At 40.8% G+C, this 27740-nt stretch overlaps 1 protein-coding gene across 2 annotated transcripts in view; it reads left to right on the top strand.

The window, feature by feature from the left end:
• CMSS1 (cms1 ribosomal small subunit homolog) overlaps nucleotides 1-27740 on the top strand; it is a 373974-nt gene that overhangs the window by 320045 nt on the left and 26189 nt on the right. For both annotated transcript variants that reach the window (XM_020916728.2, XM_070455010.1), the window contains one exon: nucleotides 16687-16775. In XM_020916728.2, coding sequence (XP_020772387.1) covers nucleotides 16687-16775 — 89 coding nt within the window. The remainder of the gene's footprint in view (nucleotides 1-16686; nucleotides 16776-27740) is intronic.

Here is a 27740-nt window from a genome sequence, read left to right as displayed (position 1 = left end):
CCCTGGTGCTCCCTTTATAGTCCTACCCTCCTCCCACCCCAAGTCCCTGTAACCACATTGCATTTTAATTGCTTATACACATGCCTGTTGTTCTCACTGTACTATCAACGTCACAGAGTAAGGATCCTACCTTATTCCTCTTGCCTCATCTGTGCTTAGCACAGTACCTGGTACATAAGCAGGTGCCTATTAATTGCTTGAAGGATGAATGAATTAATGTCCATGTAGCCACATATGAGGGCTTCATAGCTCAGTTGGTGAAGAATCCACCTGCAATGCAGGAGACCCCAGTTCGATTCCTGGGTCAAGAAAATCTGCTAGAGAAGGGATAGGCTACCCACTCCAGTATTCTTGGGCTTCCCTTGTGGCTCAGCTGGTAAAGAATCCACCTGCAATCCACCTGGGTTCAATCCTTGGGTTGGGAAGATCCCCTGGAGGAGAGAAAGGCTACCCACTCCAGTGTTCTGGCCTGGAGAATTCCATGGAGTATACAGTCCATGGGGTTGCAAGAGTTGAACACGACTGAACAGCTTTCACAGCCACATAATGAATCCTCTCATAATTCTTAAGAGGCAAGAGTAAATAGAAAGCTGAAGAAAATCAATATTAACTCTGTTCTTTTTAAGAAAATCTTTAGGTCCTTTTTTCATAGCAATAATAATTTTATAATTTTACGAAATTCTAAAGAGTGCTGCCTGGTAGTTGGCCACTTGAGAGAATATGTTGTCACACAAATGAGTAATCACCCCTAAAAGGAGTTCAACAAATGTTTGATTATACTGAAAATATTACTACAGGTTAAGTTTAAACATGGAAATTAAAAGGAAACAGTTAAACATGCTTCTTTGTCTATTACCTATTCTGAGGGTATTTCAGAAGTCTAAAATTCTTCCCAGAGCCTTTAATATATTTTCCAGGTATTCTTAGGTCTCTAAGTATTCTCTGCACTGTATTTAGAGAAGCTCAGTATTCACACTATTACTTGTGACTCAAATTTTGGTTTCCTTATTTTCCACTAAACTAGTGTCACCTTTATCTAAAATTTATTTTACTAAAGTCATTATTATTGCAAGTGATACCTGGTTCCTCCAGCCAGTTGTCTTCCCTGGAGTATATTCAGTTCTTTTCAGCTTAAGCTTTGCTTTTCTTTTTTTCCCTCCAGTGTTTATTGGTGTTTCCTTTTTCATTAATCACAATGCTGAAATGACTCTGTATATATCCTTCTAATACTCTTAATTTTACCCACCACGACATTATCTCTTACAAACTGAGCCCTTTGCCAGCTCCATGTCACATTTCTTTAAGCAAATAAATTTTTTCCATATGCTTACCATATACCCCTGAGCCCTGTAGCCTATTCCTTTTTAAGGCAGAAATGGGGAAACAGCTGTTTCTCAATTCCTATAAAGTGTGTCCTGTTTTATAGATCATGCTGGACAGCTCTGTTTTGATGTCTGCAATATTACTTGGTCCTTGAAATTACGAATTTCCTGGACCTGAGTTTCCCTTTCACATTTGGGAAAGAAAGATTAATTCTAGTAGGCATTTCAGTGTGTTATACAGGCCATGAGGTCTTCTCTGTAGTTTGTTTTGGTAGCTACTGAAGGGTTCGTGTGGAAGAAGTGCCTTCTTCCTCACAGCACAACAAAGTTTTTAACTGCTAAGACTGATATTACACGCTCATCTCATGCAGTGTTTTCAGCAGATGGTGCTTTACTGTAGCAGCCAGATTCTACGCTGCATTCAGAGCATGCGAGGCTGGAAGGACCCCGGGCTCTTGGGTGCCCACAGTCCAGAAGGGAGTACGGACACTGCGTGATGAGCAGTCTAAGTAAGGCATACCTGGCTGTAGCAGCTACTTAGAGGAAGAGCTGAAAAACTCTGGTCCATTTTCTGACTGCCTGTTTCTATGTGCAAAGTTTTGTTCTAACACAGTCATGCCCATTCATTTACATGTCTTCAGTGAATGTTTACACGATTCAATGTGTAGTTTTGACAGAGATTGTAGAGTCCACACGCCCTTAACTATCTGATCCTCTAATAAAAATTTTTCCAACCCCTGGCTTAGAAGAAGGAACACCGGAAAAGTGTATGGTCACCAAAGAATAGGGTAAGTGGAGGACACCTCGGAGAATGCCAACACTTTGCCGGAAAAATGAAAGAAGAGAGAGCAAGAAGTGATGGATTGAGAACCAAAGCATAGTGTGCCAGAATACGAAGGAGAAAAGGGTATCAAAAAGTTGAGGGTCAACATCAGTGCCAAATTCCCCAAGGCAGTCAGGTGAGATGATGGTTATAATGACCATTTCCTGAGAATTTACTTGTGTGGTAGACTGTGCACCAAGAAATTTACTTTTATCATGTCAGGACTGTGCATCAAGCAATTTACATTTATTGTGTCCGGACTCCTTGTAATACCCCTGTAAGGTTGGCTCTATTAATACTCTCATTTTATGGACAAAGAAATTAAGGCACAGAATGAGCAAGTAACTTTGCCAAAGTCACACAGCTTTAAAATGCAGAGGTATTGTTTTAATCTGGGCAGCCTGATTGTAGAGAGCCTGTCTTTTTAATCCCTGTCCCATGTTAATTTGACAATTAAGGAATCATTGATGTCCTCGGCAAGAGTAATGTCAGTGGCATGATGGAAGCGGAAAGTGTATCAGTCGCTCAGTCATGTCTGACCCTTTGCAGCCCCAAATACTGTAGCCCCTCGGTCTCCTCTGTCCGTGGAATTCTCCAGGCAGAAACCCTGGAGTGCTTTGCCCTTCTCCGGGCGATCTTCCCAACCCAGGGCTCGAACCTGAGTCTTCCACATTGCAGGCGGATTCTTTACCATCTGAGCCGCTGGGGAAGCCCCATGGAAGAAGATAGCTTCAAATAACTAACAATGATATTTGCCATGGCTATGCATTGTCCTCGGAGTTTTACACTAATTCATTTAACCACTTACCAACCTCATTTTACATATAAGGAAATCACGGCACAGAAGGTGCATTAGCTTACCCAAAGCCAAACAGCTCTGGAGTGACAGAGGTGTGGGTGAGATTCTGGAGAGAAGCAGCTCAACGTTTGTCCCTGCATTCTCACTGACCTCCATCATCCATGGCGCTTTCTACCTCTACCAGAGATTTTGGCCTGAATCTGGTGCTCCCTGTTTTGTTACTCTCTGCACCCCAGTGCTTTAGCCACTTAGAAAACTTTTTTAAAAGTTCAGTATGTCTTTTAAAATACCACACAATAATATAGTGTGGTACCTATAGAAGACTCACATGCAGATCAACAGAACCAGACCCAGGAATGTGTATGATTTGTGTTTTGATTAAATGAAAGTGCTAGAATAAGATGATGAGAGAAAAAAGAATCCTTCAGTAAGAGGTTAGGACAACTGATTAAATATGTGAAAAGATAATAAATTTAGAACTTTACTTTATACTATACAACAAAATCTACCATATAGGATTTAAGTTAAATGTTTAAAAAAGGATCAAATAATTTTTTTAAACTAAATAAAAGTATCTACTTTAGGGTGAACTTTGCAAAGCATAATTGCAGTGAAGAAAGTTGACATATTTGATCTCATTACAACTGATAGCATCTCTAGGTCAAAAATAATTTTAAAAATTAAGAGATAAAACAACTTCTTAAGTTGACCTTAACATTGAATGACTTATACAAATCTTTCAAAAATTTGTATTTTGTATTTCAAATACTAAGATTTATACAAAGAACAGACAAATGAACAGAGGTGAAGACCATTCTATTCCTATAAGATATACACACAGCTAATAAAAAGAACAAAATACTCTCTCTTGGTCATGTCAAATGAATGCAAATTAGAATACAGTATCGTTTTTACCTCTTAGCAATGTCCAAAAGTTGAGGATTTGCTGTAGTGTGATGCAAAAAGTGTCTTTATACATGTTGATGACTTTAAAATTGACCCCACACCATCTGAAAAACAGTTTAGAAGTTGTTAAAACCCTTAAGAAACATGCATGCTTTCTCACAATGTGATTTCTCTTCTAGAATTCTGCTCTAATCGTAAATGCATAAAAGTTATAAAAGTGTCTATTACAATAAATTTACAAAAGCAACGTTTAGAAATAATCTAACTAATGATAGAAGAACAAATTAAATATACTGTAAGTAAGCAATAGTTTGTCATATAGCCATTAAAAATATTTTTCAGTACTACTGACGTGGGAAAATGCTCATGATATAATATTAAAAGATAAAGTATTTGTATACAACATGTAGTTCCAGATGTATATGTGTATGTATTTGTTTGTGTTAAATCTCTTCAGTCCTATCCGATTCTTTGTGACCCCATGGACTGTAGCCCGCCAGCCTCCTCTGTCCATGGGATTCTCCAGGCAAAAATACTGGAGTGGATAGCCATTCCCTTCTCCAAGGGATCTTCCCAATCCAGGAATCAAACCCAGGTCTCCAGCATTACAGGCAGATTCTTTACCATCTGAGCCACCAGGGAAGCCCTGTATATATACATACATATACTCATTTATTGGAGAAGGGAACGGCAACCCACTCCAGTCTTCTTGCCTGGAAAATCCCATGGACAGAGGAGCCTGGAGGGTGGGCTATAGTCCTTGGGGTCACAAAGAGTTGGACATGACTGAGTGACTAACACATACTCATATGTGTGTGTACACACACACACACACACACACACACACGTATAGTATGTATATACATGGGCTTCCTAGGTGGCACTAGTGGTAAAGAACCCATTGGCAATGCAGGAGATGTAAGAAACGCAGGTTCAATCCCTGGGTCGGGAAGATCCCCTGGAGAAGGGCATGGCAGCCCACTCCCAGAACTCTTGCCTGGAGAATCCCCATGGACCGAGGAACCTGTCAGGTTACAGTTCATGAGGTCACAGAGAATCAGACCCGACTGAAGTGACTTAGCACGCATGCACACATACTCATATACACAGAGGCAGAACTAAAAGTAGAAGTTATTGTATCACAGTTAGAAGAATATATCTCTGATTATAGCAGGACTATCTTTTTATGGTAGTGCCAGATTTTTTCTTTACTTTTACATATTTTCTGAACTCTCTTATGATTAGTATGTATGACTTTATATCAAGGAAATAGGTTAAAAAAATATTTTAATGATGACCCCATCAAAATGATAGCATAGGGTTGACAAATCAAGTCCTATTTTAATCTCTTATTTATTTACCCGATTTGACTGTTACATCTGAGATTTATCCCGCACTATGGTGGAAGACCTCAGAGTTACAGTTCTGGAAGATCATTCCCAACACAAACCCCTCTCGGTATATTTCCCATGTAGCTGGTAATTAGTTGATAAGTAGCTTCCCCTGTGGCTCAGCTGGTAAAGAATCCACCTGCAATGTGAGAGACCTGGGTTCGATCCCTGTGTTGGGAAGATCCCCTGGAGCAGGAAAAGGCTACCCAGTCCATTATTCTTGCCTGGAGAATTTCATGGACTGTACAGTCCACAAGGTTGCTAAGAGTTGGACACGACGGAGCAACTTTCACTAACATCCTTAAGCCCAGTTTGCCTGTAGGAAGCTTTAAAGTACCTTTAAAGCAATAAAGTACCTTTTCCTAAGGTATACAAAAAGGCAGTTAAGATCTGGGTTTTCCATTGAGAAAGCTGGGCAAGAAGGTTAAGGATCCTGGAGCAGGCAGGGCATGTGAACATTACCCCCACCTTTCACAATTCACAGGATGCACATTAACAGCCTGCATGAAGTCATCTGGTAGGTAGTTGAAGTCTCCGTGAAGGCTTAGGGCAGTCGTAACAGAAACAGTGTGCTTTTCCCTTGAACATTTCTCCTCTTGGGCTCACACTTTTCACAAGGGTGAATGGATAGCAGGTCTAACTGCAGCCTCATAGGCCTTCTCCTTATGCAATTTCTGTTCAGGGGACATGACGTAACTCACGTAATCATGTAACAGGCCACGTTCCCCTTTATTTTTTTTAATGTTACCCTATGCCTCTGTACTTCAACATTTCATCTCACTCTGGAAATTTTGACTTGTCCAGGACATGCAGCGTTCTTAATAGAAATTGGCCTGAACCAGAAGAGAATCATAAATCATAGCAGTATGACTTCATCATTGCATAAATGGGAAGACTGTGGCATAAAATAAATGATTAGCCCAAGATCACAAAAGTTGGAACTAGAAACTGAGACTTCTAGAACTTCCCTTTTCACTCGTCTATGCTGGAACTTCCCAAAAGGTGTGCAGAGAGTGCTGTTCTCGGAGCTGTTGACAGCTGTGCTGCGAAGAGCAGAGTTCGGGGCTTACATAAACCCAAGGATGACCTCATTTCCGTCCTCACACTTGGAGAGTAGTAGTGCGTATTAACACATTAAAGGATCCCTGCAGTAAGACAGATGCTAAATCAGATGGGATGTGGGAAGGGCAAGCATAAATGAGGAATACCCTCGCTAAGTCAGGATATATTTTCTCCCAAGCCAAAGTACAGGACGGAAGCAGGGGTGGTGGGGAGAGCTGCTAAGATTCTGGGTGTGTTTGTTTTGGAGGAAAGGAGCTAGTCACCAGACCAGCAGCTTCTGCCTCAGTTAGATGCTCCTGCTGCTGCTAAGTCGTTTCAGTCGTGTCCAACTCTGCGACCCTATGAACTGCAGTCCACCAGGCTCCTCTGTCCACAGGATTCTCTAGGCAAGAATACTGGAGTGGGCTGCCATTTCCTTCTCCAGTTAGATGAGTGTTACTCAAATGTAAGAACATATGTTATTGTTAAACTGGGCTCTGCATACAAAGCCCTGTGATTCCAGTACCCAGCTAATGGCTGGTACCACCTGAGAGACGCCTAGCTCTCCTTCTAAGTTAGAGGGGCAGCAGTATTGCATAATGCGCGCCCGTGCTGTCGCTCCAGTCACATCCGACTCTTTGACACCTTATGGGGTGCAGCACACCGGGCTCCTCTGTCCATGGGACTCTCCAGGCAAGAATACTGGAGTGGGTTGCCATGCCCTCCTCCAGGGGATCTTCCTGACCCAGGGATTGAGCCTGCATCTCCTGCACAGAGGATGAATTCTTTACCACTAAGCCACCAGGGAAGCTCATCATCTCATATAGATCTAAACTGAAAGAAAGAGAGAATTTTTTTTCCTAATGATGAGAAGTCTTCTGATTTATTCTCCTGACGACTTTCATATATAGCATACAGAAGTGTTAAATAATCATGTCGTACATTTCATCCCTAATACTTGTTTATTGTAACTGGAAGTTCGTATCTTTTGGCCACCTTCATCCAGTTCTCTCTCCCACCACCCCCTCCTTCAGATGACCACAAAGCTGGTCTCTTTTTCTGTGTGTTTGTTTTTGAAGTATATTTGGGCTTCCCTGGTGGCTCAGATGGTAAAGAGTCCACCTGCAATGCAAGAGACCTGGGTTCAATCCCTGAGTCAGGAAGATGCCCTGGAAAAGGGAATGGCTACCTACTCCAGTATTCTTGCCTGCAGAATTCAATGAACAGAGGAGCCTAGCGAGCTACAGTCCAGGGAGTCATAAAGAGTCAGACACGACTGAGCAACTAACACTTTCACTTTCCCTGACCTGTAACGTTCTGTTAGTTCCCAGTCCACAACATAGTGATTACATAGTTCTATACATTACAACTTGTAATGTATAGTTACAAGTAACTGGCAGCAAATTGTGTAGTGTTTAAGATTCCCATAGAAGGTGAAATATTTTTCTTTGGTCATGTATTTTTGAGGTGATGCTATTGGTCTTAGTACTTTACCTTCTTTCAGAGTTTTAAAATGACAATAATTTAGAGTTGTGCCATCTAACTTTAAAGTTTTCTGTGGAAACTGGAAACATGTTTTATAAAGAAAGTCTGGAACTGTTGCTAGGGACATCTTCAGAAAATAGGAACTTTATTGGAACATTATTGGCTGTAGCAGTTGCCACTGGAAATAGCAAAATTTAATGGGAAAAGGGATTCCCCACCCCATTCCCCCTTCCAGTTCCTTCCTTTCCAATGCAAGGAAAAGTTCTGATGGGAAGAACTCACTCACAGGGGACTTACATTCAGAAGCATTTGTTTTGTCAAATCTTTTGGAGCAAGGAAGAGAACATCTTAAAGAGCCTGAGAGCTGAAAAAGGTGAATCATGCCCAGTTTCTTGCTGCATATGCAAATGAAAAAGAAGCAGATGGTACCTCAGAAAAATGAAACAAAATCGGAGAGGCATATGCCATGCTAATGTAAAGTCTAATGCACCACCACTAGGCTACAGAAGACTCTGAGTGGTCCAGTGTCCCTGTATCCAAGGTGGGGACTCTGCGGTCAGAAAAGGCCAGGAGGCTAAGGATTGAACCTGCCCAGGCTTCTCAGAGGAGCACTTCCACACAGCCAGGTGCCCTGGATCAGGCTCGATAGACTTGGCCTAGGGTTTGTTATTCCTCCTGCTGCTGATCATGTAATTCTTCGTTTGCATGCTGGATCCTGTTCTTTTCTCAGCATTTTCTTTTTTTTTTTTTTTTACCTTTTTTTTTTTTTTTCCATTTACTTTTATTAGTTGGAGGCTAATTACTTTACATCATTACAGTAGTTTTTGTCATACATTGAAATGAATTAGCCATGGATTTACATGTATTCCCCATCCCAGTCCCTCCTCCCACCTCCCTCTCCACCCGATCCCTCTGGGTCTTCCCAGTGCACCAGGCCCGAGCACTTGTCTCATGCACCCAACCTGGGCTGGTGATCTGTTTCACCCTAGATAATATACATGTTTCGATCTCAGCATTTTCTTTAACCAGCGAAAGTTGCAGCTCTTTGCTAGATTATAGCCCTAAGATATTCTTGTTTCTGTTTTTGGAAGGTCTCTACATGGGGTGGCGGTGGGGGGTGGGGGAACATGACTTGTGTTGAATTTTAGAAGGTGGGACTAAGATTTTGATAGAGAAGGAGAAATGACAGGAGATAAAGGGAGAAGCAGGCGTTCTGCACACCAAGAGTCAGTGAGAGGTCCACTTGCAGATGTCGGATTCTTTTCTGGCCTGGACTCATTGATTGTAAGCCCTTACCTTTTGGCATACCTGTAGTAGTTATTTTGGATGGAGCTTCCTTCACCTCATGACTGTTAGTGCACGTGGAGTCGGAATTGAGAGCCCTCTTCTCTCACTGGCTACATTTCTCACTGTTTCTCCCTTTCCCCTCCCTCCTCCTCCCCTCCCCCCTCCCCTGTCCTCTGCTCGCCCTTCCCCCTGCCCTGTGTTATTTGCTTTGGGCCTTCACTGAGTTCACTTTTCACAGGGTCCTGTTCTTTGGATGTGGGAATTGTGTTCCTTCGCAGTGATGCTGGTGGGAGTCCCTTAATGAGCTGGGAACACGGTTCTTAACGAGTAGTTCCCAGCTTGGCCTCACCTGGCCAAATAAAACATTCTGGTTCCTAGGGATGAGTAATTTTAGCAAAACACTTTAGATTGTTGAACTACAGCTGTGTCTCCAACATGAGTTTTCAATGTGTATAGTTAGATTTCCCAGAGAAAAGCTGACCACCTCTAGAAATATAGAACACCCCTTCCCAAATTAGTGAATTTGAACTAAATTAAACGAGATGGATTTTTTAAATAAGATGGGTCCCTACATAATGATAAAAGGAAGAATCAACCAACAGGAGCTTGTAACAGTTCTACTTGCATATATCTAATATACCTATAAGATGCGTAATTAAAAACTGATAGAATTACTAGAAAACATGAAGAAATTCAAAATAAGAGTGGAAGATGTTAATATACATGTCAGTAATTGCCATTTGAGCCACCAGGAAAGCCCAGCTGATAAAACATAGAAATTCATAAACATATAGAAGATTTGAAAAACATAATTAAGTCTATCCATAATTATGTATACAACTGTGCCCCTAACAATTAGATACTGCATATTCTATTTTAAAAATTTTGTAATGGATTGTGTGTGGAGGCAGATGGTTACTTATGTGGTGATGATTTCATAATGTATGCAAATATCAAACTACTATGTAATTTACCTGAAATAACATGGTATTGTATGTCAACTATTTAAAATATATATGTGTGTTAAATAAATATTTATCTACTAGGTCAGGAGCTGGCAAACTATGACCCATAGACCAAATCCAACCTGGATGTATTTTTGTTAATAAAGTTTGTCAGAAAACAGCCACACCCAATCTGATTTTGCATAATAGCAGAGTCCAGCAATTACAGAGACCTTATTGCTGTGCAGATCCTACAGTTGTTTTCTGTGTGGCACTAAAAACCTAAAAAGTGCACTGATCCCTGTGCTAGAAAATAAAACAAGTCTTTTATTAAAAAGTCTTATTAAATAAATCTTTTATTAAAAAATGCAGGCCATTTTTCCAACCACAATATAACAAAAAGGTAACTTTTGAAAAATCTGTTTGGAAATGTAACAATACACTTCTAAATAACTCATCAGTCAAAGAAAGTCACTATAGTCTTTAAAAATATTTAGAATTAAATAATAATGAAAATGCTATAATATTAAAGTGTATGGTATTCAGATTAAGTTATAAAGCGTTAAGAAAATATATGGACTTCCCCGATGGCTCAAGAGGTAAAGAATCCACCTGCAATGCAGAAGCCACAGAAGGCAACGGTTCGGTCCCTGGTCAGGAAGACCCCCTGGAGAAGGACATGGCAGCCCCCTCCAGTATCCTTGTTTGAGAAGTCCCATGGACAGAAGAGCCTGATGGGTTACGGCCCAAAGGGTCACAGAGAGTGGCACACAGCTGAACGGCTAAGCACACACACAAGAAGATGGAGAAAAACGGTGGGCTAGACATCCAGCTACAAAAAGTAAGAACTCAATAGAGTATACTTAAAGTGAAGAATCTTTATTAGCACACTAGAAATCAAAGAAGCAATAGAAAGCATAATAAAGAACCTAGTTGTTGCTTTTTTAAAGAAATACATCTCCAAGATAGAACAAGAAAAACAAGTTGCAAATAAAAAATGGAAGAAAAGAAAAAAGAAAACATATCTACATAGAATGATCACCCCTCTCCAATAAACTTTAAAAGTAAAACAACAGATTACCTGGAAAAATATTATTTACTGAAATTGAGTAAAAAAATGAAACATCTAAATAATTATATAGCCATTAGAAATTGAAGCATTTGTTAAAACATACCCACAAAAAGAATATTACACTCTGCTTCTTTTACTAACAGATTTTACCGAATATCAATAAACAAGTCATCTTAACTATATACAAATATTTCAGAGAATAGAAAGTGAGGAGACATTCCCAACTCTTTTATGAAGTTAAAAAAAAGTGAAAGTGTTAGTCGCTCTGTCGTGTCTGACTCTTTGCAACCCCATGGACTGTAGCCTGCCAGGCTCCTCTGTTCATGGAATTCTCCTGGCAAGAGTACTGGAGAGGGTAGCCATTCTCTTCTGCAGGGGTCTTCCCCACCCAGGGATCAAACCCACGCCTCCTGCTCGCAGGCAGATTTTTTACCATCTGCACCACCAGGGAAGCCCTTTTATGAAGCTAATATAGCCTCAGTACTTGAACCAGACAAAAACAATACTAGGAAGGAAAATTATGTAAATAAATGTCTAAAATAAAATAATAGCCAAAATATAACCAACATTATTAAAAAAGAAATATATCTTGACAAATTGGGATTTATCCTAGGAATAGCAAGAATGGTTTATTTAACATTAGACAACTTATTTTTACAGTTTTCCACATTAACAGATTATAGGAGAAGCCTATATGATCATCTCAGTAAATGCAAAATCAAAAAACATTGCATTAAGCTTAACACCTAGTCATGATTTTAAAATAAAAGGACAAACAGACCTCTTAGCAGACAGAATAGAAGGAAGCATCATTTAGCTAAACATTTGGCTATAAGCACCATCTTCTCATGCAAGGGTAGTGTCAGGGTTAAGCTTGTGGACTCAGACATTAGAAAGTTAGCTTCTATCATTATTTTTTAAAGTTGGGCTTATTGAGGAATAATTTACATAGTAAATAACTTACATAGTAAAATTAGCCCATTTTTGTGTATGATTCCATGAGTTTTTTGTAATGCAGCCCACTCCAGTATTCTTGTCTGGAGAATCCCATAGACAGAGGAGCCTGGCAGGCTACAGTCCATAGGGTCACAAAGCGTCAGACACAACTGAGCACATATTGAATGACTGACAGTTGTGTAACCACTACCACAATTAAGATATAGAACGTTTCCAACAGCCCCAGAAGTTTCCCATCTCCAGTCAGCAGTAACTATTGATCTGTTTTTTATTCCTATAGTTTTGCCTTCTCCAGTACCACACATTATATAAGCCGTTTGATTCTGGCTTCTTTTGCTTAGCATCATGCTTTTGAAACTTACCAGGTTGTGTGTTTCAGTAATTTATTCTGCTGAGAAAGTATGAGAACCATAGGAGAGTTAAGCAGGCCTATAGCTAGGGCAGATCTAGGTTTTTGTGAGCATAAAACTTATGCAGTGTGGCGGGGTGAGGCCTCTTAGGAAAAGAATACAAAATTACAGATACAAAATAAGATATGAAAGAAAGTGTTATAACAGTACTGTTATAAACAGAAGAATTCTGAAAAGTTTTATTTTATTCATTTTCATTAGATAAGAAAAAACTGTGTTTTTTTTAAACTGTAAAATGCTTTGTCTAATATATTCCTATATGAGAGACTTTCCATTTTGAACACACAAAACGAGAACCTAATTTTCAGCTTACAGTTTTACATTTTTGATGATTAGAAGAATTTTCCACTGACTAGTTTCTGGTTTCATTCATCCCAAATCTGCTTCCTCCTCCACTTCCTGCATTGTTCCAAGGAAGGAGGTACAAGTGTGTTTGTGTTACAATACACAACTTCTCGCCCTGCGTACTTTGTGTCAGATGTCTGGTAAGTTGGCATAGGGTGGTAGGAATATTCCTAGAAACATTCCTACACCAGGACAGCTAGCAGTAGTTTAACTATGGGCTTTATGATTATGAACCTTATTATAAGGTTATAATATTTCATTAAACTCAGAGTCTGTCCAATCATCTCCCTCTAATTGGATCCCCAGAATGCTCACTCCAGCTCCAACATCACTCGGTAGGAGAGCGACAGAGATGAGTTCTGAGTGGAAATAGACAGTGTTCTATTGTACTTATTTTAATCCCCATATATTTTTCTTTTGCTAATTTTTAAAGAAAAATTAACTATGAGCCACTGCCAGTACTCTCCCTAGGGCCTTGAAGGACCATGCAGGCAAATACTTAGAAGCTTACAGAAGTTGCTGAGAAATTAGATTTCTGATACTTCTCATAAAGAGGACAAAGACAGGGATTGAAGGAAAAAGATATGTGCAACTTTTAATTTTAGCTTTTTGCTCTTTTCGCCTGGGGTTGAAAAAGAACAGTGTACTTGACTCCACTTCTGGAAGAATTTAACGAATCCCATCTGGTCGTGTCCTTTCTTCTTTTTTTTTGATGCAGACCCTCCGGGAGCTGGAAACAAGACGGCACCGTCTTGGTGAGTCCACGCCATGGGCTAGATCAGCTGCTCGAGCTGAGTGGCCCAGTCCTGGCTTCAGTTCCTCAAATGCCGGCGGTCCTGGAGGGATCTAGCGGCTGGAGCCAGGCTGGCTAGATTGGGTCCCCGTGCTGTTCTTGTCATACTTTCTTAATGGAAATCGCAGAACTAGCATCTTGACTTCAGAAAAGCAGCTTTCCTTTTGGAACTAAAAAGCATCACTGGCTAAAGAAACAATTTATTCAACCTTTGTCTGATATTAATATCTGATGTATATAAATATGTTAATATAAGCTGATATTAATATAATTAATAGAGTATAATGTATTAATATAACCCCTGCTATTTTATCAATATATATTACATTTCACCCATCATTTTGCTTTTAGCTATACTGTTATATTTGAAATAAGTTTCTTATAAATAGCATATAGCTGCATGCATGCTCAGTCATGTCCAACTCTGCAACCCCATGGACTATAGCCTGGCTGGCTCCTCTGTCCATGGAATATTCTAGGCAAGAATACTGGCGTGGGTTGCCATTTCCTACTCCAGGGGATCTTGACCCAGGAACTGAACCTGTATCTCCTGCATTGCAGTCAGATTCTTTACCCCTGAGCAATCTGGGAAGCCCCAGCATATAGTTAGGTCATGTTTTTTAATCTGCTTTGTCAGTCTCTGTCTTTAAATTGGTGTGTTTAGATCATTTAAATTTATATAATTATTGATATGTTGGGATTCAAATCTGTCATTTTATTTCATCTTTTCTGTTTATTTGCTATTTCTTGTTTATCTTCCCTGCCTTCCTGTGAGTTACTTGAACTTTTTAGAATTGTTTTGATTTGTCTTAATATTTTTGAGTGTACCTCTTTGCATAGCTTTTTTAGTGGTTGCTAGAACACTAGTGTGGGGGTTGGCCTCATCGCCACGGGGCAGTTTGGAGAGTCCTGCTTCTCTACTAGGCTTTCTCTGACCCTAGTGGGAAAGAGGTGCCTTTGTTACTACCAGGAGGAGGCGTAGGTCCAGGCTCACAGCGTGTCCTCTGAACTGCACTGGAGGTGGCGCGGCTAGAGAACAGGGGTTTCCCACCACCCTCCGGGGACGAAAACCTCTTCAGGAGTTCAGTCCCTACTTGACCACTTCTGACCACCACCCTGCTGGAAGGTGGAAGAGAAGTCGGGATGCCTCATTACGGCCAAAGGTGGAAGCTTTGGCTCCCCACTCAGCCTTTGCTGGTGTAGGCAGGGTCACAGCTTTTCTGTTGTGTTTGGCTGGAATCAAGTAGTTGTTATCTAAAGGTTTTCAGTCTTGGTAGGCTGTCCTTTTCCTGGTCATTTTGTTAAATATAGCATACATTTATTTGCTGGGGCTTTTTTTTTCTGCTCTCACTTAGCATTTCCAAGTTACTAGCTTCTTTAGCTCCAAGTCTGAGATAATGAGCTAAAAGAAAACCTACTGAGCTCACCACTGTGTTGTTCCCGTGGGCCTCCAGATCCCTAGCCCGTCTGACTTCTTCTCTCCACCTTTCAGAGATTTCCTCTGTTTGTTTTATGTATAATGTTCAGGGTTTTTTGCTGTAACTTAACAGGAGGAATGGGGAAAATATGACTACTACTGCTTTCTTCCCAGAAACAGTTCTATAAATACTTTTAATGCCAACTTAATCATTCATTTAAAAAGCCCTGTTAATCTTCTACCTGCTACTGCTTCATTGGGTAGAGTCCTTTTTTTCACTCTACACAGTTATTAGGCAAGCTTCTCCTGAAAAACAGAGGCAATAGGGAAATAAATATTTTTGCTACACATCTATCTATATTTATTGTTCTCTCTCTTTGTCTCTCTGTCGTGTGTGTGTGTGTGTGTGTGTGTGTGTGTGTGTGTGTGTGTGTGTAAAGGAGTTAGCTCATGCAGTTATGGAGGCTGTCAAGCCCCAAGATCAGCAGTGTGGACGACAAGCTGGCCATCCTGGATAGCCAACTGTTTAGTTGCAATTCTAGTCAGAAGGTTTTGAGAGACAGGAGAGCTGATGATATAGTTCCAGCTCATTGGCCTGCAGGCTCCAGATCCAGGAAGAGCCAAATGTTTCAAGTCCAAAGGCAGAACAAATTATCTTACTCAGGGTGGGTCATACTTTTAGTTCTATCCCAGCCATACCTGATTGGCTATACCCTTCCACAGTAGGAGGGCAATCTGCTCTATTCCAGTCCACCCATTCAGTGTTATCTCAACCAGAAACACCTACAGAGAAACATCTAGAGTAATGTTTGACCAAGTGTCTGGACCACCCTGTGGCCCAGTCAAGTTGATACATAAAACTAACCATCTCAGGACTACCAGACTAGTTAATCTGTACCTAAATATGAATTCTGACCAGTATTACTCAAGACTCACATTTTGGGCTTGGAGATATACAGTAAAACTCAAAGGGAGTGAGTGAAGTCTTTCAAAGATTCAAAAATGTGTTCAGAGAGAACAGCCACTAAAATCTGAAAGACTGGATAGCCTTATGGGAAGTAAAAAACTTATGGTTGCCATGTTTCTTTAAAAGAGCTTTTTAAACAGAAAAATTGTTAAAAACTTTTATTATTAAAAACTTTTTTCCTGATTCTTAGGATAAGAATTTACTTTTTCCAGTGTTGAAAGATTTTATAAATTTAAAATAAGAATTCCTCATGATGTATAATCCTTTTGTCACGTTCTCTTTCATTACCCCTGGGGCCAACACACAGGTGTTGAGAGCTGGCTGGGTCTCAGTACAGGCAGCATCGCTTATGGGGGAAGACATTGGACTCAGAGAGATCTGGGTCCCCAGGTGTGTGACCTAGGGCAAATTACTTTATCCCTCCAAGCAACAGCTTTTCCATCTGAAAATGGAGAGTTCAATCATGGAACTCAGTGCGTGTTCCTTAATTAAACAGTCTCAGTTTTAGACATCTGAATAATCTTCATTTGTGTAGTTTTATAAATAACACTGCCACCTTGATTCTTCAATCACATCTTCATTTTGGATCATTTTCTCAAATTCGGCTTCTTAGAGGTGAAATTATCGAGTCAAGGGACAGAACCTTCTGAAAAGATGGTACCAAGATTATGCTAGAAATATGAGAAAGAAAGGCACTTTTCTAATTTTTAATTTTTATGTTTCCTAGGGGCATCAGATGGTGAAGGAGGAGGAGACACGGAGATGGCGCAGCAGGACACAGCTCCAGGTCGTGCCCTGTCCAGGAAAATCAAACCGGTGAGAGTCACAGTTGTTGGCTCTGAAATCAGCCTCTTCTTCCCTTCTGCAGCGTTCCCTCTGTTACAGTGCCAGTTGTGGGTGGGCTTTGAGGGAAGCTTGTACCTTCTCTGCCTTTGAAAGAGTCAGGCTTCATTAATTACAGACCAGCAAGGTCTGTTTTCCCTCTAATTTTTTTGTTTGTTTGTTTGTTTATAAGAGAAATGTATTATACAATAATGATATCTCAGACTCTTGTAGTATATTTTTACCAAAGACCACGCCTTATTCTTTTGGGTATAGTTCCTAGGAGGAGACAAATAGCATAAATATAGGCAAGATGAGCCCCACATCAATGCATGATCATAGGGCCAAACCATGCTCTGAGGAGGCTCTCAGGGCCTCATGACTGCCTAGCATCATGTCTGTTGTGTGAATTCTTATCAGAGATTCTCCACCTTCGTATTACCACAAGTGGGAATCTGATAGACTTTGCTTCTTGGACGTATGGTCTTTTATTGCCTTTTCATTCTTTTTATTGGCCACTCACATCCATTTGCAGCTTTTTCACCTTATGTGTCCCTCCAACCGAATTGGTAACCATGTGAGATTTTTAAAGGACTACCTACTGTCAGTCCAAAGTCACCATCTCCTTCTCAGGAATGACTTGTGATGTTATTCATTGTTGTGTATTCACTAAATCATATCCTACTCTTTGCGACCCTCTGGACTGTAGCCCGCCAGGCCCCTCTGTTCTTGGGACTTCCCAGGCAAGAATACTGGAGTGGGTTGCTCTTTCCTTCTCTGGGAGATCTTCCCAACCCAGGGATCAAACCCGAGTTTCCTGCTTTGGGAGGCAGATTCTTTACCACTGAGCCACCAGGGAAGCCCATTCTTATTGTAGGTGGCCCTAAACTCATTCCACTAGAGGGTGACTCTACCCAAAGTTTGTGACCAGGCTTAGGATAATTGTGGGAAGCAGTTTTTGCATTGTGATTACCTGCAAGCTGTGATTCCTTGGGCAAGTTAAACTCTCTGTGCCTCATCTCTCTATTGGTAAAATGGTGTTAATTGTATTTTCTTCACAGAGTTGCTCTGGGGATTAAATGATTAATACTTATTAAGCTCTTTAAATAGTGGTTGGCAGAGAGTAAGCACTGAAGTGATAAATATTATAGTGAAATATACTTCAGGTCTTTTATTTTTTCTTTGTGGGGTGGGGGATGCAGAAAAATTTACATAGTTAATGTATAATCCATCTTGGTTTTCTCTCCAGCCATTAAATATTTAACTCCAAGGTCCTATAAATTTCAGTTTTAATCATTCTTTCTAAGACCTACAGGTTAACATCTTTAGCTTTTCAATTGATCTCACCAAGATGGGGTTTGATTTTTATCTTAACTTACTCCACTGACCACACCATAGTCGTGCCTTCTTTAACCTCTGCCTCTAATAAGTGCCTCCCTGCAGAACTTGTTTCCCAGTATCCTTTGTAACCATTGACTTTCTTTTTCCTTACTTTCTCCCGTGATTTTCTTTTTGATTGCACCTCACTTTTTCTGGGCTCTTTGGTGAAAGAATAAATTTGCATTAATAAACTCACTCAGGTTTACTGTCTTTGTTTACTTGTTTACTGAATCTTTACTGTCTTTTTATTGGCAGAGCCTTCGCCTTGCTGCATATCCACCCATTTTTTACCTTCTTCCTCCTTGAGTCTTCTTTTCCCACGATCAAGTTAGATAAACGACAGGGAACCACAGGAAGAAAAGAGAAAAATTGAGGAAGAAAAAGTTAAACACATTCTTAATTGCCATGAGCCTTCACCTATCTTTCAGCAACCCAAGTTTCAACACTAAGAAAACAATTGGTTGAGCACTCAGCACAGGCGCTGTGTAAGGTCATGACTCACAATCATCACAGCTGCCCTGGGAGGGCAGGGAGATCCCATTTGACAAAGAACCTGAAGCTCAGAGTGAGGGGTACCAGGAGTCATGACCCACTTGACTGCCTTCAAGGCACCCCTGAGGATGACACTGCTTCCAGTTCCCTTTCCACCTGTCCTTCCTCATTCGGCTTGGAAAAATTAGATTTACTGTGTCATCAAGTGCTTTGTTGGCCACATACCATTGGTATTTTCTGCTAAGGGAAAAAAAAAAATCACAAAAAGTTAAGATTTTACTGTTCACTTTAACCTCTTTCAACCTGCTCTGATTTCTTTTGCTAACAAATTGCTTTAAAGAATCAAGGTCCTAGGTAGACACAGTGCCCTAATCACTCTCCCAGGCCTGTCTTTACTGCCCTGGTCAGAATTCACACAGGGATCTCCTTGTGCCCTCTGCCTCATTGAAGTGTTATCCATCTCACTCCCTGGTCTCCCCACCAGGCTGTGCACCTCCGTTCATCTCCACTGCCCCTGGCACAGAACCTTCACTGAACTGACACTCATTTGTGAAAAGGAGGCATGAATGACTAGCCTGGAATCCCAGTTTTCTTACCGCTCTTACCATCTCAACCCTCCATGTCCCAGCTGTGAGGCATCAGCTCTCTGACCCTTGTCCTGTCATCAGCCCCTCCTTGAAGGGTCCCCGGCCTTGATATTAGAGCTGGGAATCTTCCTTCTTCCGGCCCTAATACCGCACAGTCCTTCGAGCTCCTCTGTGGCCTCCCCGTCCTGTCTCCTGATGCTCTGCTCCCTCTGGAACTCATCTCACCACCCCAAGGATCACCTTTTCATCAGGCTGACTGTGCTTTCTTGAGTCCTTCTCGAGTTGTTTATGCACATAAAGGCAGAGTCTCCAACTAGTCCATAAGCGCCTTAGGGACCAGCATTTCATTTGTGTCCACTGTAGGAACCTAGCTCAGCCATAGGTGCATTTGGCACATATAACCAAGTATTTGTTTTCTAACAGTAATTATACTTTATTTTGCTGGATAGAAAAGAAAAAAGAAATTATTTTTTGCTATATTTAAGTTTTGAATTTTTTTTTTCAAATTTGCTTAATTGTTTGCTGTTCTTTTAAGGTTTTTTCTGTGTTTGTTTTGTTTTTTTAAACTTGCATAGCAGCTGCCTGGCATTATGCTGCTAGCTGTAATGTGCTTTTAGTCTTTAACATCACTAGGTGAGAGTATGTGTCCAGTTGGATGGCGTTTCCTCCTTTGCCATAGCTGGGCCTGCATTTCTCTTACTGGGTCTACATCTCCCATCTGTCCAGTTTTTCAAGCAGCAGATTTATAACTTTATAAAAGTTTTTTACCCTTAGAACTACATCATCTCTAGCAACCATTTTACATCTGAATAATCATCCTTGGCCTCCTTAATAATGTGAATATAAAGATTTGCCAAGAGTTCTGTTTTTTTTTTTTTTTTCCAAATACTGCTTCCAAAATAAATCATGAACTCCCCTACTTCTAGAGATTGCATCACCCTCTTTCCTCCTAAACATCAGTCATTTCAGAGCCTGCCCTAGTGACTTTGTAATTATGGTTCCCAGAATGTAATCCCTTATGAGGGATTTCGTGACTTTTCATTGATGCCTCCATGATGTCAGTAGCCTTTTAATGGTTCCATGACCCATCCTCTCCCCCTCAGAGACCACACTGAACTTCTTTTTTCTTGAACTAGCTTTTTGTTTATCTCCTTGGATCATAAAAGAATCTTCAGCAGGAGTACTTATCACTTTCCCCTCTTACTTACCTTCTCTGCAGCATTTTTTTACTAATTATTTTCACAGTGATCATTTCATATCTCTCCTGCTCTTTAACTTCAGTATTATTCTTGATGAAGAAAAAAGAGGACTGTGTCCTGTCCACTCTCTGATTTACCTTCTTCCTTTCCACTGGACCACTGGCAAACCACTTCAGTATTCTTGCCTTGAGAACCCCATGAACAGTATGAAAAGGCAAAAAATTAGGATACTGAACGATGAACTCCCCAGGTCAGTAGGTGCCCAATATCATGGAGATCAGTGGAGAAATAACTCCAGAAAGAATGAAGGGATGGAGCCAAAGCAAAAACAACACCCCGTTGTGGATGTGACTGGTGATAGAAGCAAGGTCCGATGCTTACAACAGTATTGCATAGGAACCTGGAATGTTAGGTCCGTGAATCAAGGCAAATTGGAAGTGGTCAAACAGGAGATGGCAAGAGTGAATGTTGACACTTTAGGAATCAGCGAACTAAAGTGGACTGGAATGGGTGAATTTAACTCAAATGACCATTATATCTACTACTGTGGGCAAGAATCCCTTAGAGGAAGTGGAGTAGCCATCATAGTCAACAAAAAAGTCTGAAATGCAGTACTTGGATGCAATCTCAAAAACGACAGAATCACAGTAATCCAAGTCTATGCCCCAACCAGTAATGCTGAAGAAGCTGAAGTTGAGTGGCTCTGTGAAGACCTACAAGACCTTTTAGAACTAACACCCAAAGAAGATGTCCTTTTCATTATAGGGGACTGGAATGCAAAAGTAGGAAGTCAAGAAACACCTGGAGTAACAGGTAAATTTGGCCTTGGAGTACAGAATGAAGCAGGGCAAAGGCTAATAGAGTTCTGCCAAGAGAACGCACTGGTCATAGCAAACATCCTCTTCCAACAACACAAGAGAAGACTCTACACATGGACATCACCAGATGGCCAGCACCAAAATCAGACTGATTATATTCTTTGCAGCCAAAGATGGAGAAGCTCTATACAGTCAGCAAAAACAAGACCAGGAGCTGACTGTGGCTCAGATCATGAACTCCTTATTGCTATAGTCAGACTTAAATCAAAGGAAGTAGGGAAAACCACTAGGCCATTCAGGTATGACCTAAATCAAATCCCTAACAATTATACAGTGAAAGTGAGAAATAGATTTAAGGGACTAGATCTGATAGACAGAGTGCCTGATAAACTATAGACAGAGGTGCGTGACATTGTACAGGAGAAAGGGGTCAAGGCAATCCCCAAGAAAAAGAAATGCAAAAAAGCAAAATGGCTGTCTGAGGAGGCCTTACAAATAGCTGTGAAAAGAAGAGAAGCAAAAAGCTTAAGGAGAAAAGGGAAGATATACCCATGTGAGTGCAGAGTTCCAAAGAATAGCAAAGAGAGATAAGAAAGCCTCCCTCAGTGATCAATGCAAAGAAATAGAGGAACAATAGAATGGGAAAGACTAGAGATCTCTTCAAGAAAATTAGAGATACCAAGGGAACATTTCATGCAAAGGTGGGCTCGATAAAGGACAGAAATGGTATGGTCCTAACAGAGTGAGTGAAGTCGCTCAGTCGTGTCTGACTCTTTGTGACCCCATGGACTATAGCCTAGAAGGCTCTTCTGTCCATGGAATTTTCCAGGCAAGAGTATTGGTGTGGGTTGCCATTTCCTTCTCCATGGATGGACGTAAAAGAAGCAGAAGGTATTAAGAAGAGGTAGCAAGAATACACAGAAGAACTATACAAAAAAAATCTTCATGACCCAGATAACAACAATGGTGTGATCACTCACCTAGAGCCAGACATCCTGAAATGTGAATCAGGTGGGCCTTAGGGAGCATCACTATGAACAAAGCTAGTGAAGGTGATGGAATTCCAGTTGAGCTATCTCAGATTCTATAAGATGATGCTGTGAAAGTGCTGCACTCAATATGCCAACAAATTTGGAAAACTAAGCAGCGGCCACAGGACTGGAAAAGGTCAGTTTTCATTCCAATCCCTCAGAAAGGCAATGTCATAGAACATTCAAACTACCACACAATTGCACTCATCTCACACACTAGCAAAGTAATGCCCAAAATTCTCCAAGCCAGGCTTCAGCAATACATGAACCGTGGACTTCCAGATGTTCAAGCTGGTTTTAGAAAAGGCAGAGGAACCAGAGATCAAATTGCCAACATCTGCTGGATCATCGAAAAAGCAAGAGAGTTCCAAAAAAAATCTATTTCTGCTTTATTGACTACGCCAAAGCCTTTGACTGTGTGGATCACAATAAACTGTGGAAAATTCTGAAAGATGGGAATACCAGACCACCTGATCTCCACCTTGAGAAGCCTGTATGCAGGTCAGGAAGCAACAGTTAGAACTCGACATGGAACAACAGACTGGTTCCAAATCGGGAAAGGAGTACGTCAAGGCTATATATTGTCACCCTGCTTATTTAACTTATATGCAGAATACATCATGAGAAACACTGGGCTGGATAAAGCCCAAGCTGGAATCAAGATTGCCAGGAAAAATATCAATAACCTCAGATATGCAGATGACACCACCCTTATGGCAGAAAGTGAAGAAGAACTAAAGAGCCTTTTGATGAAAGTGAAAGAGGAGAGTGAAAAAGTTGGCTTAAAACTCAACATTCAGAAAACTAAGATCATGGCATCCAGCCCCATCACTTCATGGCAAATAGATGGGGAAACAGTGGCAGACTTTATTTTGGGGGGCTCCAAAATTAATACAGGTGGTGACTGCAGCCATGGAATTAAAAGACGCTTACTCCTTGGAAGGAAAGTTATGACCAGCCTAGACAGCATATTAAAAATCAGAGACATTACTTTGTCAACAAAGGTCTGTCTAGTCAAGGCTATGGTTTTTCCAGTGGTCATGTATGGATGTGAAAGTTGGACTGTGAAGAAAGCTGAACGCCAAAGAATTGATGCTTTTGAACTGTGGTGCTGAAGAAGACTCTTGAGAGTCCCTTGGACTGCAAGGAGATCCAACCAGTCTCTCCTAAAGGAGATCAGTCCTGGGTGTTCATTGGAAGGACTGATGTTGAAGCTGAAACTCCAATACTTTGGCTACCTGATGCGAAGACCTGACTCATTTGTAAAGACTCTGATGCTGGGAAAGATTGAAGGTGGGAGGAGAAGGGAACGACAGAGGATGAGATGGTTGGATGGGATCACCAACTCAATGGTCATGAGTTTGGGTAAACTCTGGGAGTTGGTGATGGACAGGGAGGCCTGGCGTGCTGCAGTCCATGGGGTCGCAAATTGGACACGACTGAGCAACTGAACTGAACTGAACTTCCTCATCAAGTGAGCCTCTCCTTAGGGCTTCCTCAAAACATTGCCCCTGGCTTCCTCCAGGTCATGTGACCCATGAGGGAATGAGCAAGATCATTCAAGACTGAAACCAGAACTAATCTCAGACTAACTCAGAACTGACATCACATCACTTCCTCCATATGCTGTTAGAAGTAGATCAGTAAATCCGATTCACATTTAAGAGGAGGGGATGAATTCCAGGATATAATGTTCAGTGCTTACTTCCTGGGGTCTAGCTACAGTCTGCCCTCTGACCCCTAGTGATTTACATCCCTCCCATATGCAGAATGGTTCTTCCCTGTAGCTCAGCTCAGATGGTAAGGAATCTACCTGCATTGCAGGAGACCTGGGTTCAATCCCTGGGTCGGGAAGATACCTTGGAGGAGGGCATGGCAACCCACTCCAGTATTCTTGCCTGGAGAATCCCATGGACAGAGAAGCCTGGTGGACTGCAGTCCATGGGGTCGGAAAGAGTCAGACACGACTGGGCGACTAACACTACTACTACTACATATGCAGAATATATTCACCCCTCCCAAGGCTTGCAAAAACGTCATGCCATTACAGCGTGAGTTCAGTGCCCAGAATTTCATTGTATTCAAGTCCACATGCAGTTGAGGTTCCTTGGTTTTAGTCTTAAGTATAGCTCTTTGAGTATATTTCTTCCCAACCTGTGTAACTAAAGAGACAAGTTATCTAACCTTTATGTATCCAACATCAAGCAGTGAGACAAACACTGGATGACTTTATAGACATTTCTATTCAAACCAGAGGAACAAAGAGTCATTGGTCCACAACATTCAGAAAGTGTTGGGAGTTTCTTGGTTAAGTCTTAAGGCTCAGGGTCTCATGGTTCTTGGCTCTGCTCTTTGGGTTCTTGTTCTGTCCTTTGAGTCATCCTCTCTTAAAAAAAAAAAAAAGGCAAGAAAGGTAACATATATTTGCAACTAAGCAGCTCTTTCAGCTTGCTTCTTGACAATAGAAATCTGAGGGTTCATCTCTGATCCTCTCAGTTTCTGAATATATAACTCCTTTAGGAATTTCGTGGGTTTCCTATGATTCTTCTGGGGATTTACTCCATTAGGCAGAAGTCACACCCACAAATCTTTTCCAGATAAATCATCTTTTTTTTTTTTCAAACTTTAACCTTTTAATTTCGTATCAAAGTGAAGTGAAATTCACACAGTCATGTCCAACTCTTTGTGACCCCATGGACTGTACGGTCCATGGAATTCTCTAGGCCAGAATACTGGAGTGGGTAGCCTTTCCCTTCTCCAAGGGATCTTCCCAACCCAGGGATCAGTCCCAGGTCTCCCACATTACAGGCAGACTCTTTATCAGCTGAGCCACAAGGGAAGCCCATTTTGTATTGGGATATAGCCAATTAACAATGTTTGTAGTTTCAGGTGGACAGCAAAGGGACCCAACCATACATATACATGTGTCCATTCCCCCCTAAACCCAACTCCCATCCAGGTTGGCACATAACATTGAGTAGAGTTCCATGTGCTATGCAATGGAGTATTACTCTGCCATTAAAAAGAATGAAATAATGTCATTTGCAGCAACATGAATAGACCTAGAGAGTGTCATACTGAGTGAAATAAGTCAGACAGAGAAGGAGGAATACCATATGGCATTCCTTATATGTGGAATCTAAAAAGAAATGATACAAATGAACTTACAAAACAGAAAGAGACTCGATAAAGCCTTCTGTACCTTGGGCCTCAGCTGAGACAATTACTGGACAAGACCCCTCAAGCTTCCTAGACTGGTGTTTGAGAGAATTGCCAAGGCACACCTTTAATTTCTTTAAAGACTTCTGTTTGTTTGTTAATTTGGCTGCAGTGTGGAGCTTGTGGGATCCTAGTTCCTTGCTGCTGCTGCTGCTAAGTCACTTCAGTCGTGTCCGACTCTGTGTGACCCCATGGATGGCAGCCCACCAGGCTCCTCTGTCCCTGGGATTCTCCAGGCAAGAACACTGGAGTGGGTTGCCTTTTCCTTCTCCAATGCATGACAGTGTCTGACTCTTTGCGACCCGATGAACTGTAGCCTACCAGGCTCCTCCGCCCATGGGATTTTTCCAGGCCAGAGGACTGGAGTGGGCTGCCATTGCCTTCTCCCCTACTTCCTTGACCAGGTATCAAACCTGGGCCCTCAGGAGTTAAACTACAGAGTCCTAACCACTGAACTGCCAGGGAATTCCCTTTCAGGATTTCTTACGTGATTGTGTCTCTGTCCAAAAGTTTTGAACAGTGTGCTCAGATACTATCCATCTATCACCTTATTTTTGATACACTTCAAAGTAATTTGCAAAATCAGTACAGCCTGCTTAGATGCTTCAGCATGCATACTACTTTTTTAAAGTTCAATATTTACTTTAAAATAAATATTGAAAATAATTATTTTAATATTTAATATAAATATTATTAAAATATTTATAAATAAATAAAAATTTTAAGTTCTTTTTTTCCCTTTTAAAGTAAAGTTAACATACAAAAAAATACAGAAATGTCGAACGTCCTCTTCAAAACTGCTTGCCCCTGAGGCAACCATTGTTCTGATGTCTTCTCCCCAAAATCAGTTTTCCTTTTTCTAGAATTTCACACAAATTAAATCATACAGGGTACACTCTTTTGCTCTCGACGTCTTTTATTCAACACAGTATTATTCTGATTCATCTGTGTTGATGATGGTGGTCTTTTTTTGTTTTCTCTTTCTTTTTTGTTTTGCTGAGTATATTAGTCTGTAGTGCTGACATAACAAAGTGCCTGGTTGGTGTAAACAACCGAAATTCACTTCTAACAATTTTGGAAGATGGAAGTCCGTGATCAATGTATTGACCGGTGTAGTTTCTGCTGATGCTTTTCTCTTTGGCTTGTAAATGGCTGCCTTTTCACTGTGTCCTCATATGGTCTTTCTCTGTGTATGTACATTCCTGGTATCTTTTCCTCCTACAAAGACACAAGTCCTACTGGATTATGACCTCATCTTTATGATCTCTTTAACTTTAATTGCCTCTTTAAAGGCCCTATCTCCAAATATGGTCACATTAGAGATTAGGGCTTCAGCACATAAATTATGGGGGGTCACAATTCAGTCCATAACACTAAATAATATTCCATTATATGAATGTGTCACAATTTATTATCCATTCTTCTGTTAATGGATGCCTGTGACTATTTCTTGTTAGGGTCTATTATGAATAAATCTGCAATCAACATTCATATACAAGCCTTTTTGTTAACATAAATCTCTATTTCTCTTGAGTAAACACATAGGAATAGAACTGCTGGATCATATTTAGTTTTGTACAAACTGCTAGAATTTTTTTCAAAAATGAGCGTTCCATTTTTCCACTTCCACTGTCAGTGTATCAGTTTTACTTGCTTTATTCTCTTATTAACTTTTGGAGCTATCAACCTTTTAATTTAAACATTTCAGTGAGTGTATATTGAATAACCTTTGACCAAACCAAATAAGCAGTTCTAAGTTGCTTTTTTTTTTAATATTTTATTTATTTACTCATTTATTTTATTTATTTTGGGATGTGCTGGGTCTTCATTGCTGCACATAGGCTTTCCCTAGCCAGGGTGTGTGGGCTTCCCATCGAAGTGGCCTCTGTTGTTCCGGGGTACAGTCTCCAGAGCTGAGGGCTTACTCATGACACACAGGCTCAGCTGCCCCATGACATGTGGAGTCTTCCCGGACCAGGGATCGAACCCACGTCCCCCACATTGGCAGGCAGATTCCTAACCACCGGACCACGAGGAGGTCCCTAACTTGTCTTAATTTTTACAGTGAACATGCTTGTTTTTGTTATAAAATGACAATTTAATCTTTTTACCAAGGCAGTAGTCGAACACTGTTAAAGGTTTTTAGTGGAAAAACAGCAGTCCTCTTCCCTCCTCTTATCTAAGTCTCTCCTCACTGGCAACCACTCTCGGTCTTTAGCTGTTTTTCTTATTT

The sequence above is a fragment of the Odocoileus virginianus genome, chromosome 25, assembly GCF_023699985.2.
Source record: "Odocoileus virginianus isolate 20LAN1187 ecotype Illinois chromosome 25, Ovbor_1.2, whole genome shotgun sequence".
In the NCBI taxonomy this organism is placed as follows: domain Eukaryota; kingdom Metazoa; phylum Chordata; class Mammalia; order Artiodactyla; family Cervidae; genus Odocoileus; species Odocoileus virginianus.
The sequence above is the reverse complement of the archived record's forward strand: the minus strand, read 5'-3'. Positions and strand labels throughout refer to the sequence as shown.